Below are 14,905 nucleotides of genomic sequence, written 5' to 3'. Positions count from 1 at the left end.
AATATAATTCAAAAGGAACAACTGTGATTGGTCAGAATGCTCCCAGTGCACAATAAAACTTTCCGTCATTGGTTATAGACTCATTTGCATGTTGCAGACTTTATCTTATCAGTTTTGCAAAGAGCTTTATTGAGATAGCGATTAAATACAGGGTGATCCAAAAAGATTCACCTGATTTCAGAATGATTTATTTCACTTGTAAATCATTACAGATCAATGCAGTGAACTGTAAATGGTTTAAATGAGCATAAAGTTTATGTAATTGTACAAGTGCTCAATATGAACCTCCTCCAGCTGTACAGACGACATCAACGCCATAGCCAAACTCATCCCATACTGGATTGAGCATGTCGGGTGTCGCTGCACTCACGGCTCTTTCAGTGAGATTTCGGAGATCATCCAGTGTTGTGTAACCAACGCCGAATGCTCTGAGCTGTTGGAGCTTCACTGCCCACGAAAATCACGTTATGATGGATTCACTCTTATTGAAGTGGAGAACACAAAACACTTTCTGCTCAGGGGGTCCCTCCTCTTCTTACAATTGGATTGTGATTGGTTCCTAGGCGCCTCACGGTTGTAAAAATATGGCACTTTTAAATCTGATGAATCTTTTTTGAATCACCCTGTATTTGTGCAGCCTTTATTATTTATTAAGTTGCTGCTAACTGTGGCTTAATGACCGAGCGAGCGCTAACGTGGCTGTGTTTTGCCTTAAAGGAGCCGTCCTCTGCAAAGGTAATGTGGCTTCAGAATTTTTGTTGGATGCTGCTTGCAGTGTTTTTATGGCTGTTTTTACGACTCTGCTAACTGAAGGGTCTTTTGTTCGTTTTTGCCGGGCCACCAGCCAAGAATGTTGAGTGTACTGTCTGAACTCTGGGGACTGACAGTATTAACAGTAGTGTTTGTTTACTGTAGCTGCCACAACCACAGAGAGAGGAGTAGGTTAATATTGCAACACTAAATAAGCGGCTCAATGATCGCTTAATCATTGATGGGTATTGATGCACATAGATCATCTGCATAAAGAAATCAGATGTTGTCTGACTTTAGTTAACTGGCTTTGTTTGTGGATAAATGTTTACATCCAGCTTTCATGAAAAAGTGTCAGTACTGTTTATGAAACTCGAGGGTCGAAGTTTACAGTTTCTGACTGTGGTCTCCCCCTGGCCGCCTTGGCGGTCCGGCTAAACTAGGCTTGTGTTCCAAGTCTCAAATCGGGAATTGCTGAAACTGAACTCTTAGATTTCGGTAAGAGTGCACTATATCAAGCGTATATCTTTAGCATATATGATTGGCTAAAATGAACTGATGGATGGAAAGATAGAATTATTATACTTGTTGCAATATTGAAATAATAGCTGATAATTGCAGCCTGCAATTTAGCATTGTTTTCAGCTAGCATGCACTTTCATTCACGCTGAGCCTTATCTATTCTTTTAGTGAGCATCAAGTGGCAATCTTAGGGGTCCAAGCACTCCTCTCTTATAGAGCCAAAAAACCCTTTCAGCAGATAGAACATAAATGATGGGCCAAGTTTTTAGAATTTCCTCTATGAATAATAATTGTTGTTGAGGTGTCTTAGAAGATGGCTGCATAGTTTCATACACAGACTTTTTAACCTTGATATGGTAAGCAGATTAACAAATACATCAAAATACCTGGAGAGCAGAACAGATTTTTAACGTGGCTTCTTTTTGTGATTGAACTTATACTTCTATAGTAATTTATTCACTATATTTTGGTCTCAAAGTGCACCAGAATGCTTAATCTTCTGGTTAAAAGTGCTAAACTTTCTGGCTCTAAACTCCATGTTGATGGATTTTCAACTTGCATGTCAGAAACATTGAGCCATCTTTAGGGTTCCTATAAGGATTGTATTGCAAAAATAATTTAATTTTTTTCTATTTTGAATTCATAACGATCATAATTATGTAAATATGTGTTTTTTATCGGCCTAGAGGTTCTATGAGAGCACAAAGTTTAGATACTGCAAAAATAAAAGTGCTCGGACACAGTACAATGTTTTCTGTTTTCACTGCTAGCAAACACAGTTTCAGCAATCCCTGTGAATGTTGGACGTTTGCATGGTGTTCACTATGTTTATTAGTTGACCATGTTTGATATCTGCCACTGATGTTGAGCCTGAAGTTTGGAATGCAGCAGTGAAAGTGTACAGTGTTTTTAGCTTTGGTTGTTTTTCCTCATTATTGTTTTTTCAGCTATTTTGTCTTAAGTAATGTTCACTTGCATAACAAGTTTTGTTGGGTGATTTTTGTTTGGTTTTGTGTAAAACAGCATGATGGACTGATTGGTTGGTTTTAACTGTGTGTTTGACTGTATTTGACAGAACCTGATTATCAAGCAGGTGTGTGTGACAGAGCACTGTTATTCCAGTGGGTATTGTCTAACTGTTTGTTCTCTACCCCCACGCTGTCTCTCTCAGCCATACACAGGTGGAGATGAGGATCAGGCAGAGCCTCTCCCGCCCAACCCCTTCAGCGAGCTGACCGAGAGGGAGCTGGAGGACTACAAAAAACGAGTGGAGGGCCAGCAGCTGGGACTTGATGGTATAAAAACATGCCCACACTGCTTCTTCAGCACTCTCGTTTTGTTTCTCTCACAGATGCAGTGCTAAAACATAGGGGTGTAAAAATGACATCAATGAAGGCTGTGATTCAGTCACGCAGATTTTTGGACTGTTAGTCTATGAAGTATGCGCTCGTTCTTTGGCCAGAATATTGAGCTATTGACTTAGATGTATTTTTTCTCCCTATATTCCACTCCTCCTCCAGTCTTGTTTGTGTATAAAGTTTTATGAGACATAATTCTGATCCAAAATAATATAATCAGGGGCTCCTATGTGGGGCAACTGGCCCTATTGTCGGGAGATTGCGAGTTTGATCCCTGGCGATGCCACAGCCATCCAAGGAGATCATAATTGGCCCTCTGTCTTCTTTCGCCATCCAAAATTGATGTCTGGTAGTTGATGTAAAAAGATTAGTGGTTAATGTTCTCCTGCAAGCGTGTTGAGCTGTCTGATGTTGCGTAAGCAGCAGTTTCAAAAGATATGATGAAGCTTAACGTTTCTCCGAGGAAGCACATGCTAGCCTTCAGCCTTCCCGCTTGGTAGGATCATGCAATAGAGGTCTACACGGGCTCCCGACCTGTACCAGCAACTTCGAGACAAAGCCTGACAGTATTGAAACCTGAACCTGGACAACCCAAATAGAGACGCGTTATTGCAGACAGCTTGATGGTGCTTTGCTTTGTTACAAAGTTCAGCGTCAGAAATTGTGATGTTGAGAACTGATAGTGTTTATTATCAGTGTATTAGTGTGGAATTGCTGATCGTACCAAACAGAAAAGCATCCACCCTCCGCTGATCAACTAAAGCCTAAAATAAAGCTAAACCCAACTCATCGCTCATTTGCTGTGGTGTTGAACTTCCTCCCCAGATTTATTTAGGGCCTCGTTCACCCACTCCTCAAACTTAGGAGCTATTCTAAATGCAGCCGTGGACTATAACATAACCGAAGTGTGTGGAATTCATGTACAGTCATATGCAGAAGTTTAAAACCCCCAAATGATATATATATTTTAGATTTTCTAAGAGAAAATAAGTAAACACATCCTCTACAGCAGTGGTCACCAACGCTGGTCCTGGAGATCCACCTTCCTGCAGAGTCTAATTCCAACTGTAATCTGCCACACCTGCTCCATCTTATAAGCTTCCTCAGATGTCCTTGATTTAAATCAGAAGCATCAGTTACTATGAAATTCAGGCCATGTTTTGGGCTTTTTTGTGCTTTCTATGTCGTTTCCATTGGTTTTCTTAACTATTACACCTGATTTGAAGGAGGGGTAAATATTTAGTAACGTCTGAGCTCAACATGACAAGTAGTTTTGATTTAGTAATGCTTTAACCTTAACTTAGTTACACTTAGGCTATAACTAACCTACACTCGAACTCGTACAGCTGGTAAAACGGAAATTAGCCCTGACCGAATTGTGAATTGGGTTTAAGTAACTAGAACTTATGGGATCATTAAAAGTGTCCCGATGCTCTGAATCTTCTCCTCAAAGAAGCCTAATCAATATTTCACCCTGAGCTAATCGCACAGTTATGCTTTGCCTCTTACAAATTCCATGGTCACATAAACACACAACACACTCCCAGTCACTCTACCGTACACATTGTGCCCTTTTTCCACTCAACAACACCACATACGTACCTCTCCCTGCCTCCTCTCCCTCTCCTCTCTCTGAGTGAGCCTGAGCTGAGGCAGGATTTCTGAGTTAACCCTCACATGTGACTCACTCTCTCAGCAGTCAGTGCTAATTACATAGCCCGCAGGACCTAGCGTCTTAAACAGGCCAGAATCAATACAGCAGTCCGCAGCTTAGCCCGGCTACACTCACTAATCTTGCGCTCGGGGGTCACAGGAGCCCGTTTTAGGCCACATATACACCGATCAGGCATAACATAATGACCACCTCCTTGTTTCTACGCTCATTGTCCATTTTATCAGCTCCACTTACTATATAGGTGCACTTTGTAGTTCTACAGTTACAGACTGTAGTCCATCTGTTTCTCTGCATACTTTGTTAGCCCCCTTTTACCCTGTTCTTCAGTGGTCAGGACCCCCATGGACCCTCACAGAGCAGGTACTATTTGGGTGGTGGATCATTCTCAGCACTGCAGTAACACTGACGTGGTGGTGGTGTGTTAGTGTGTGTTGCGCTGGTCTGAGTGGATCAGACACAGCAGTGCTGCTGGAGTTTTAAACACTGCGTCCACTCACTGTCCAGTGCCTGATCGGTGTATATCAGATGTATGTGAATGAATGACTTACAGGCTCAGGCTGCTTTTGAAGTTCTGCACCGAAGCTCCTGATTTACGATGCCTGATAACATGACTCCTCTAATTTCTGTCTGTGTGCTCTGCTCACGCATACAGCATGAATGACTGTTGGCATCCTGAATGTGAATGCTCACTATTCATGAGTGACTGAATTAAATAACCTTGTTAACTGCAGTAATGCTAGTTAAAATGTATGTTAAGCACACAGAAGTTAAACGTACAGTTTTACCCTTTACGCCAAATGCTGTTGATCAGCCAAGACACTGTGCACTTTTGATGTTTCCAGCTTTGGCTCTCAAGCTGAGATACACACACACACATATATATATATATATATTTATATATATATATATATAGACAACTGTTAACTTGTTAACTGCATCAATTTGACTATATTAATCTATTCTTTGTGTGTTCTGTATTTTTTTTTATCGATTTGCTCGATTAAAGCAAGCAAAAGATGATGACTATGCCGTTTTCATTTGATGGAAACATTAACTTTTATTTGATAAAGCAAATTTAAAGCAAAACAAGACAAATGAAAGTATTAAAGCAGCCAAATGAAAGTGTTCTTTAACTAAAACGCACAGTCGGAAATCCAGCTAATGACCCCTTTGCATGTCTTCCTCTAACCTGTTTACCTCTCTAACTGTCTGCCTGTCTGTCTGTCTCTGTGTTCACTAATTCTCTCCCCCCCTCCCCCCACACTCACTCTCCTGCAGAGGAAGAGCAGGATCAGCTAACGTCTGACGATGCTTCCACGCTCTCCCAGTCTGTGTCTCAAACTCAGTCACCACAAAACACACCTGCTAAAGAAGGTAGAGCACCGTTTCACTGCACACGGGCCTGTGTGTGTGTGTGTGTGTGTGTGTGTGTGAGTGAGAGAGAGAGAGAGAATGAGTGTCAGTAGTTGACTGTCCGTGACTGAAAGATGTGGGATTCGTGCTAAAGGTGGTTCTCTCGTATAAATCTCAAGCGGTCTCTTGCTGTTAGCTCATTTTTTCAGGAATAACCCCAAGGACACTGCAGCCAAAACGTTGTGTGCCGCTTTATCATGTGCCGTAATGTGAATAATGTCTTATCACCAGCTGAGTTAGTACATCATGAACCATGATAGGAGCCCAGCTTAAGGAGAAATGCCACAGATTTAATTCTGCAGAATTAAATGGTTAAACAGTCATTCAGAGTGGTTTGGTGTGAAATGCTCAGTTGTAGAGAAGCTTACTGAGCCAGAATTGAAACAGCGGTGGTGATAGGAACCAGACATCCACCTCTAAAAGCTCCCTCACAGAAAGTTATTACATGAAACTGCTGTCTGATGTCTGTGACAGCGTCTTTCAATAGATTTGAACAGGTTTTGTCATAAAATATATTTTTAAAATACGTTCCTGATGTAGCGATACATGGAAGGTCATTTTAGATGTTAAATAAAATGGCTAATTCGAGAAATGGTGGTTCCTATCACCACCACTGTGAAGAAATCAGTCAGTGAGTTAATTTACAATTAACCATTTTGCATCTGAATGACTTTGTTTACATCTCAGTGATAGAATTGTGCAAAAGCTGTTTTGGAAAATTATTGGAAATCCCCTTTTATTGGACACCATGTTTTCTTTAGGTAACACAGATTAACTCGCAAAGACAAACGATCGCTGCCAAGACATTATAAAGGAGGAGGACGGTTCACTGGACAGCTAGTCACATCCAACTAATACAGCTACCATATTACAGAAAGTCCTGCCCTTTTAATAAAAGCATGCGCAGAAAATGTATCCTGAAAATAACTGTCCAGGGCATTGCTAAGAAAGCCGGCGAGTGGACAGACATTCCTATAAAAGCATTTTAATCATAGCTAGACTAATATTAGTGGTAGCTCTGTTCATTTACTGGCTGTTTGAACCCACCCATGATGACTGAATGGCAACCAGTGGCCCTCAACCCAAAACCCCTGAAGGAGAGCGGAGAAGGCAGGGCTTGTGAAACAGTGCTGCTCTTTAAACGTCTATACGTCTGGTGACGTAGATGGCCTGATGTTGCAGACACCACAGGAAGCTGGTGCTCAATAACATCACCTGGCTCTCTTATAGGCTTCCGTTAGTCAGGAGGGTTGAACAATAGCCTTAGAATAACCCAATCATGGGAACAAAGAGAAGCCCTCAGGGGAGAAGCTCAGGCATGACATTTCGTCTGGCGTCATGCGCTTTCAGTGACCCAAACAAAGGCTTCTGACAAACAAGGCTCAATAATTAAACAGTGATGTGTGTATATCATTGTTTATCTGCAGTTAGATGCTAGAGTAGAGAGCAGTAATTCAGTTCCAGCTCTTAGCCCTGCGCTATGAGCCTGTTAAAACGGCCCAGTGAAATAAGGAGCCGTGGGCGGTGGGCTGATAAAGTGCTTCCGGCCCGCTCATACGGCTGCGGTTACATCATTTCAAAAGGTGAGTTACACAATCTCACCGGGTATCTGACTCAGTTGTGATACCCAGACTTGAGCTCATCATGGGACCAGACCCTGTTCACACATCATTTGCACTGTATTGTCTAGAGAAAAACTGTATTGCCTATATGTTTATTAAACTTTACACTACAACAGTTACAGTGTGTTTAATGCATAGAAAGGACGTGGGCTTAGTGTGTAAAGTATAATACCAGTCTCTTGGACTTTAAGAGCGCCAGCCCAGGTCAGATTTTTGGTAAATCCAGATTGTATCCAGTGGGATTTTTATAGTTTGGATTAGGGCTGAAAGATTAATCGTTTTTATATCGAAATCGCAATTTAAGACAATGCAGTTTTCAAATCGCAAGAAATTTTTTTGATTATAGCCTACACTCTTAAAAATATTGTTCTTCAAGGTTCTTAAAAAAATGGTTCTTTAGTAAGAGTCAATCTATATAGAACCATGAACACTCAGACCCATTTGCATGCATAAAAAGTTCTTTGCATGGTGAAATGGCTCTTCAGATTGGAGAATGTGTTGTATGTGGTTCTGTATAGCGTCAAAAAGGGTTCTGGTATTGTTACTTTGCTGCTTGTTGATGTCAAGCTTATAACAACAGAAGAACATTTTGGTCCTATAGAGAACTCTTTTTGAAAAGGTTCTATATTGAACCATATACAGCACGTTCTCCATCAATCTGAAGAACCATTTCACCAGGCAGAGAACTTATTATGCATGCAAATGGGGTGCTGAGTCCTTATTGTTCTACATAGAAAAACTGTCTTTACTAAAGAACCCTTGAAGAACCATCTTTATTAAGTTTTAAGAACCATCTTTATTAATTGTTTTAAGTTTTAAGAGGGGAAACGGAACCTAATAAGAGTTTGTGAACTGCCTGTGGGTGAGTTAGAGAATCGGGTTTTTGGCCAAATCAAATCAGGCCTGAATCTCAATTTTTTTATTTTTTTTTTTAAATCGCAGTTTCAATTGCAATCGCGATATTAGTTGGAAAAATCGAGATTAGATATTTTCCACAAATCGGTCAGCCCTAGTCTGGACAGCAAAAAAACATCAAATCTGATTTTTGAAAATTGGAATCAAACCACATTTGGAGGTGTTTTGAAGTGTGAATCGGATTTTAACAGATGCGTCTCAGTCTGGAGGCTCAGATCAGATTTCAAAGTCCCTTTTGCGCCACTCGCAAAGCGGCAAACAACGACCGTGTCAAATCCACTGTGACAGAAGTGCTGGGATTCAAGAAGAGCGCCAGAGATTCATGCTTATGCCAGAGAATTTTGAGGAGTTTGAGGGTGAGATGATGCACCTCCATCTCCTTCTGTATCCACGTTTGAAATCCACATCACCTGCGTAGCTATGTAGTTACTGACGCCTACATCGTTACCACGGCAACATCATTAACCACAGGCTGCCGATGTCTGGACATACAAATCAGATCGTATCACTTGCAAATAACAGTACGGACAGTCATCTCAAAAGACCTGATTTAAGAAATCTGATTTGGATGCAGTCTGAACTGCTTTCAGCTGAGCTGGAAAAGGATGTCACACGTTGAGCAGGAAAACGTTATTTTAGATGGGTCCAGAATGATGAACAGCTGGTGGTTAATTTGAAAATAACTTCAAAAGCTGTGAAACAGCAAAAAGAACATTGTAATAAAGTTAGACTTGGTGCCGAAGAGTTAGCATTAGCTAGAAGCTGTTTACTAACTTAAGTTTACACTACAAATTTTGCTGCTCTAAGCCTGTTGTAGTAGATTTAGGCTAGATTTAGACACAGCAGGTAAAAGTGGCCCAATTTTGGCTGTATCTTTTAAATGTGATCTGTATGCGACATCAGTCTGAACAGATCAGCTCCCTGAACTGGCCTGCGTGCGAAAAAAAACTGCTTAACGTTGCTTCACGTGGCTCATACAGAGGTAAACAATCATAACTGCCAATGAACGCCAGTCGCTCCCGGAGCTTTCAGATACCTCTTCACCAGCATCACAGGAGCCATCATGAAGCTTGATTGACTGACAGCTGGGCTCATCAATATGTTCGAGCTCGCTGCAAAAAGGGCGCGGTCCCTTCTTTGGTTCGTTAAACTTGCTTTAATACTTTTAACTGTTCTTTGACGCTGCAGCCTCGTTCTCTCTTTCAAAATGGCCGAAACATCAGCCTTGTTTGAGTCTCACCAGCGCGAAATTATGAAGAATGTCGAGTTGGATTGATGTAAAAGTTTCAGGAATTCCGATCTGGCTGTTCAGACTGATTCGTGTTGCTGTGTATCGGAAGTACCACATATAAGCATCTCAAATCGGAATCAGATTCAGTGTGTTTATCTGTTCACACTGACACACAGATACACATCTGCGTCACTTATGAAGAAGAAGATCGGATTTGGGCCACTTTGACCTGCTGTGTGAACAAAGCCTTACGCTGCGTTTACACTGTACCGGCGCCTCAGCGGACGTGAACGCACACTCCCCCTCTTCAGTGGCTGTTAACAAAGACGTTCCTTGCGTCGTCCAGTTAAATTACGTCCTGCTAAGTCAAATTTTAATTAACAAATGTGCTGATTTTCTAATCAAAAACGAAGTTTAGTATGTTATTAATTACAATGTGACACAAAATCCATGACAGTGTATTACGTGACCCTGTTTTTCAGCAAAACAGAAGGCAGTGATGGGTGATCCAAGCAGAATGTGGTCATTGTCCTCATAGATCCATCAGAACATGCATCCTTAACTGATGCATTATTCCAGTTAGTCCTGACCTCGCAGGCCGCTTGGCCGAGAGGCCGTCTGCGAGTCCCAGATCTCCTGCTAATGGCACGCAGAAGGTGTCGCTCCAAGAAAGAGCGTCACTAATTGTAGAACGGCACTGTATGAGTGTTTGATTTTGGTCTCGTCTTCTCCACACAGAGAACCACACGAACATCCTTCTGAACGGCAAAGATGACCACGGCGAGGAGGAGGAGCTGAGCAAGCGCATGAGTCAGCTGACCACCAGCGTGGAGAGCGTGGAGATCACGGTGCGCTCAGGGGAGAAGATCGAGGAGGCCCTGTCGCCCGAAAGCTCGCCCTCCAAATCGCCCAACAAGAAGAAGAAGAAGTTCCGAACCCCGTCGTTCCTGAAGAAGAATAAAAAGAAAGAGAAAGTGGAAGCTTAAGAAGGTTGTCGGGGAGGGAAGAGCACCCACAACCTGTCTGTCTGTCTGTCCGTCTGTCTGTCTACCTGTCTGTCTGTTTACCCTTTTGTTTTTAAGTTTTGTTTTTATGATGTCCTTTTTTTGGATTTTATTTGAATTTTTAACAAATCGTTATTTGAAAAAAAAAGATTTTGGCACATGTTTTGGGAAGGGAAGCGGACAGGGCAGGCGTGAGATACTGCACACGCGTTTCTTTTGCTAGAGGCGTGTCACGTTTCGGAATATGTGAAATGAAATGTGGGCTTAAAACAGGGAGAATTAGTCCTGGGAAACTGGCTCTTCCTTGAATCCATCTCAGCTTTGGTAGACTGAACACACACACACACACACACACACATATATATACATACACATATACATGGAAACAGACCAGTAAACATCTGGTGGACACCATCTCTGGGCAGGTACTGCAGAAGTCCTGTTAAACTTGTTTTTGTTTGTTTTTTCCTTCTTTCTCCTCCCACCTTCCTCCTGTTAGCATATCAAGCCTTTTTTAGCCCCTCAAATAGCCGCCATGCTCTTTGTTTCTGCCTCTCCTGTTGAGTTTACCCAGTTTAAACCACACAACAGAGACACAAGACACACTGGACACTTGTTTTGGGATTTTTCTACAGGGTTTTTTTCCCCCCTTTCTTTTAAACAGTTTTATTTGAATCAGTCTCTGTTTCTCTAGTGATGAGCAGCAGTGCCGTCTGGGCTACAGGCGTCCGTCTGCACTGACTAGTCTGATAATCCTGTGTAGAATCTCTATTGAACTGCTCTTGCCAAACAACACAGAAGGTTAACACCGAAAAGCAATCACGTTTTAGTGAAGTGTAATTTCATTCTTTTACCTTTAGACATCAGCTCATCTCTAGAAACCAATTTTTTTTCATTTCTTTTTTTGAGAAACACAAAATTTGGTATTTGTCTGCTCAGTTTTGTACTCATTTCTACACTTTTACAGCGAATACAAATGTTTAAGCATGTTTTTGTTAATTTTTTTTTTTGCTAGAGTCTACGTTTCTACAGCTGATAATGTAGTGATGCTTGATTTCTCAGCTATATTATAACTCTGATTACTAAACACACAAATATATTAAAAAAAACTGGATGAGTGATGACATAATGATATTTTATTTTTGTGCTGCACTTTTATTGTAGTGTATGTATGTATATATATAAATATATAAATGCATATAGATGATTTCAGCTTTTGAAGGCGTCTGGGAGATTGCAGAAAGTTGGAGGCAGGTGGATTTCTGGAGCAGGTCGTGGTAGGGACAGAGACGAGGAAGGCAAGTGCAGTGGGATTATGGTTCATCTGTGTTATGCTAAAGGATATGCTATATATATTTGTAGCTTTTATTACAGTTAAAAAAGAATCCTAATTCCCAGAGCAAGGAAATATCACTAGTGAAATCCAAGCCAGCATGGCAGTTTTGTTTGTTTTTAAAGGCATGTTTGAAAGCCATATATTTCTCGATATAGCAAGACAAAGGTCGTTTAACTCCTGTTGTTTTTAAACTAGTCCTAGGATAACCCGGGAAAGGTTTTATTCCATTGGAATGGCATGGGTTATTCAAGGACTAGTTTGAAAAACCCTGGGTTAACTAGACGCCTGCATGGTTGGCCTGTGCCCTGAGAGTGCTCTACCAATCAGAAGGACTATTATGACACTCTTAAGTCGACCTTATGACAGCCGTATGTCACGTCGCCCAACGATGGGCTCCCAGCTGTGTTCCTGTGGCATTAGTGTTGGTCACCTAAGGTCAGCTCTCACTCTTCCGGAGAAGACGAAACGAGTGAAAAGGGACTGATTTGTACTCGTGTTGTTTTAAGCTGAAAGCCAAATGATCATGAAGACGCAAGATGTAGTTCAGAAAGTCCCTGAGCCTCAAGGCAGCTTTCTTAAAATAAAAATTAAAAAAAAAAAAATTACTAAACTCCCTAAACTAACGTCTGGATAGTGTCAGGATTATATACTTCAGATTGAACCCTGCTGAAGCAGTAGTCTACGTTTCCACAGGTGTCTCAGAGTTTGAGACATTCAATCCCAGCGAGCAATGTGAAACAGAGACGTGGAGAGAGGGATGTTTGTTTTTGTTTTGTTTTTTTGTTTTTTTCCTGCCCATGACGAGCCTCGCCTCGCCTCGCCTCCTGAGCTAGTAGTTCATACTCCCAAACAGTTTGGTTCTAGAATGCTTCACTGAAGACACGCCTCACCTCCTGCGCTAGGATTGGCTAGTAGTTTTGTACGTTCAAGCAGTCCGCTATTCTAGAAAGCTTTAATCAAGACAAGCCCCGCCTCCTACGCTTGTCCAGTAGTTTATTCACTCAAGCAGTCCACTATCCTCGAATGCTTCTGTTGAGACAAGCCCGTCCTCATGTGCTAGGACTCGTTAGTAGTTCACACTCCCGAACTCTGCGGTTCTAGAATGCTTAGTTGAAGACAAGCTCCACCTCCTGTGCTAGGATAGGTTAGTAGTTTTGTACACTCAAGCAGTCTGCTATTCTAGAAGGCTTTAATCAGGACAAGCCCCGCCTCCTGCACTAGGATTGGCCTGTCGTTCAAATCTCCGAGCAGTCTGCGATTCCAGAATGCTTCATTCAAGACAAGCCCCACCTCCTACGCTACCAAACAATCTATTTTAGAATACTTTCAGAGAAGCCCCGCCCCCTGCTGCAATTGAGACAGGCCCCGCCTCCGGTGCTAGGATTAGCTTAGTAGTTCACACTGTCAGTTCAAGACAAGCCCAGCCTGCTAGTAGTTTTGTATGCTCAAACAGTTTGCTAGTGTAGAGTGTTTCACTCGAAACAAGCCCCGCCTCCTAGGCTTTTCTAGCATGCTCTGAGTCAAGTCCCTCTTCGGGCACCAGGATTGGCTAGTATCTCATACCCTTGAACTCTCTGATATTCTAGAATGCTTAAATGAATACAAGCCCGCCTCCTGCACCAGGATTGGTTTGTAACTCTTGAACTGGCCGATATTCTAGAATGCTTCAGTCCCACCTACTGTGCTAGGATTGGCTAGTAGCTCATACTATTGAACTGTCCACCTTTCTGGAATACTTGAGACAAGCCCGCCTCCTGCACTAGGATTGGCTAGTATCTCATACTCTTGAACTGGCCGATATTCTAGAATGCTTCAGTCAAGACAAATCCCACCTGCTGTGCTAGGATTGGCTAGTAGCTCATACTATTGAACTTTCCACCATTCTAGAATGCTTTAGTCAAGACAAGCCCCGCCTCCTCTGCTAGGATTGGCTAGTATCTCATACTCTTGAGCTATTCACCGTTCTTGGAACATTTAAGTGAAGACAGGCTCCGCCTCCTGCACTAGGATTGGCTAGTAGCTTAAACTCTACTGCATTCTACTGTAATGGCGTGTGCGAGTATAAACCGTTGGCCAGTTCTGGCGCAGGAGGCGGGGTTTCGTCAGGATTTGGCTTAAAAAAAAAAAAAGGAGATAAAGTAAAAAGCATGTAGCTTTGAACGGGCAGGTTTGAAGGAACAGGTCAGTCCAAAACGCTAACATGGCTAACAGCATATGGTGCAGGTAGTTGCCAGTCATTGGTGCCCTGCTAGCTCCTGTTTGTTTTTAGCTACGTTAGCTTTTTTTTAGGTGGACCTTCACGTCTGACCATGTCTGGGCATGGTGGTATGTAATGGAGAGGTTTAGAAAAAGCAGGGTTGGGGATCAAAAACAGATGCTCGTTTTCTTTTTTATCGCTTCAGTTTTATTTCATTTTCATACCTTCTTTTCTGTTTGCAAAGGTCTTTGCTCCCTTCATATTGTACCACAGTATTTTTCTGTTTTTCTTGTTTAGTTTACAGAGATTTACACTTTATTAATCCTTTTATGAGCGTTAATGGCTCCCAACTAAAAGAATGTGCATTATTTCTTTTCTGTTTCATTTCCTCCGACCGTTTGCACTTTTTTTTTTTAAATTGGTTAACTAATGCTTCTTTTCTCCATGTAGTCCTCCATTCCAGAGGAGTTGCTTTGGCATGCGAGTGTGAGCCAAGCCTCGATGTGACCTGTGAAAAAACGTATATGAATTGTTATCTAATGGAATTGCTTTAGATTGTACTGCTAATCAATGTAAATTCACAAATAAAAAGCTATTTTAAGAAACAAACACTGCTCTTAATCTGTGGCGCTCAAGGCGCTCGTGTCTTAAACGTAAGGAGAAAAGAATCGCCTGCGCAGCTCCATGTCTTCATCATTTGATTTCGCTTCAGCGTCACTTTATTTTACACATCCTCATTCATGATTTGAGTTTCCAGTGTCAGACAGTGAGTTTTAAGTCATATTGCATGATTACAGCATTGCAGCTTTTGTTTTGGGTAAAAATGAGTAAAAATTTAGACACTTTTAGGTTAGAAAGCCAGTTCAGTAGTGAGCACTGCAA

General features: G+C 41.8%; 1 protein-coding gene across 9 annotated transcripts in view; it reads left to right on the top strand.

Annotated features, from left to right (window-relative positions):
• add3a (adducin 3 (gamma) a) overlaps nt 1-14,632 on the top strand; it is a 194,152-nt gene extending 179,520 nt beyond the window's left edge. For 6 of the 9 annotated variants that reach the window (XM_036565150.1, XM_036565149.1, XM_036565148.1 and 3 more), the window contains 4 exons: nt 718-735; nt 2,444-2,567; nt 5,584-5,679; nt 10,225-14,632. In XM_036565150.1, the coding sequence (XP_036421043.1) occupies nt 718-735; nt 2,444-2,567; nt 5,584-5,679; nt 10,225-10,472 (486 nt within the window). In that variant the 3' untranslated portion in view covers nt 10,473-14,632. The remainder of the gene's footprint in view (nt 1-717; nt 736-2,443; nt 2,568-5,583; nt 5,680-10,224) is intronic. The other 3 variants (XM_036565155.1, XM_036565156.1, XM_036565157.1) reach the window with 3 other exon arrangements.
• The last annotated feature ends 273 nt before the right edge of the window (nt 14,633-14,905 follow it).

This window comes from Colossoma macropomum, unplaced genomic scaffold (assembly GCF_904425465.1).
Source record: "Colossoma macropomum unplaced genomic scaffold, Colossoma_macropomum, whole genome shotgun sequence".
In the NCBI taxonomy this organism is placed as follows: Eukaryota; Metazoa; Chordata; class Actinopteri; order Characiformes; family Serrasalmidae; genus Colossoma; species Colossoma macropomum.
The sequence above is the reverse complement of the archived record's forward strand: the minus strand, read 5'-3'. Positions and strand labels throughout refer to the sequence as shown.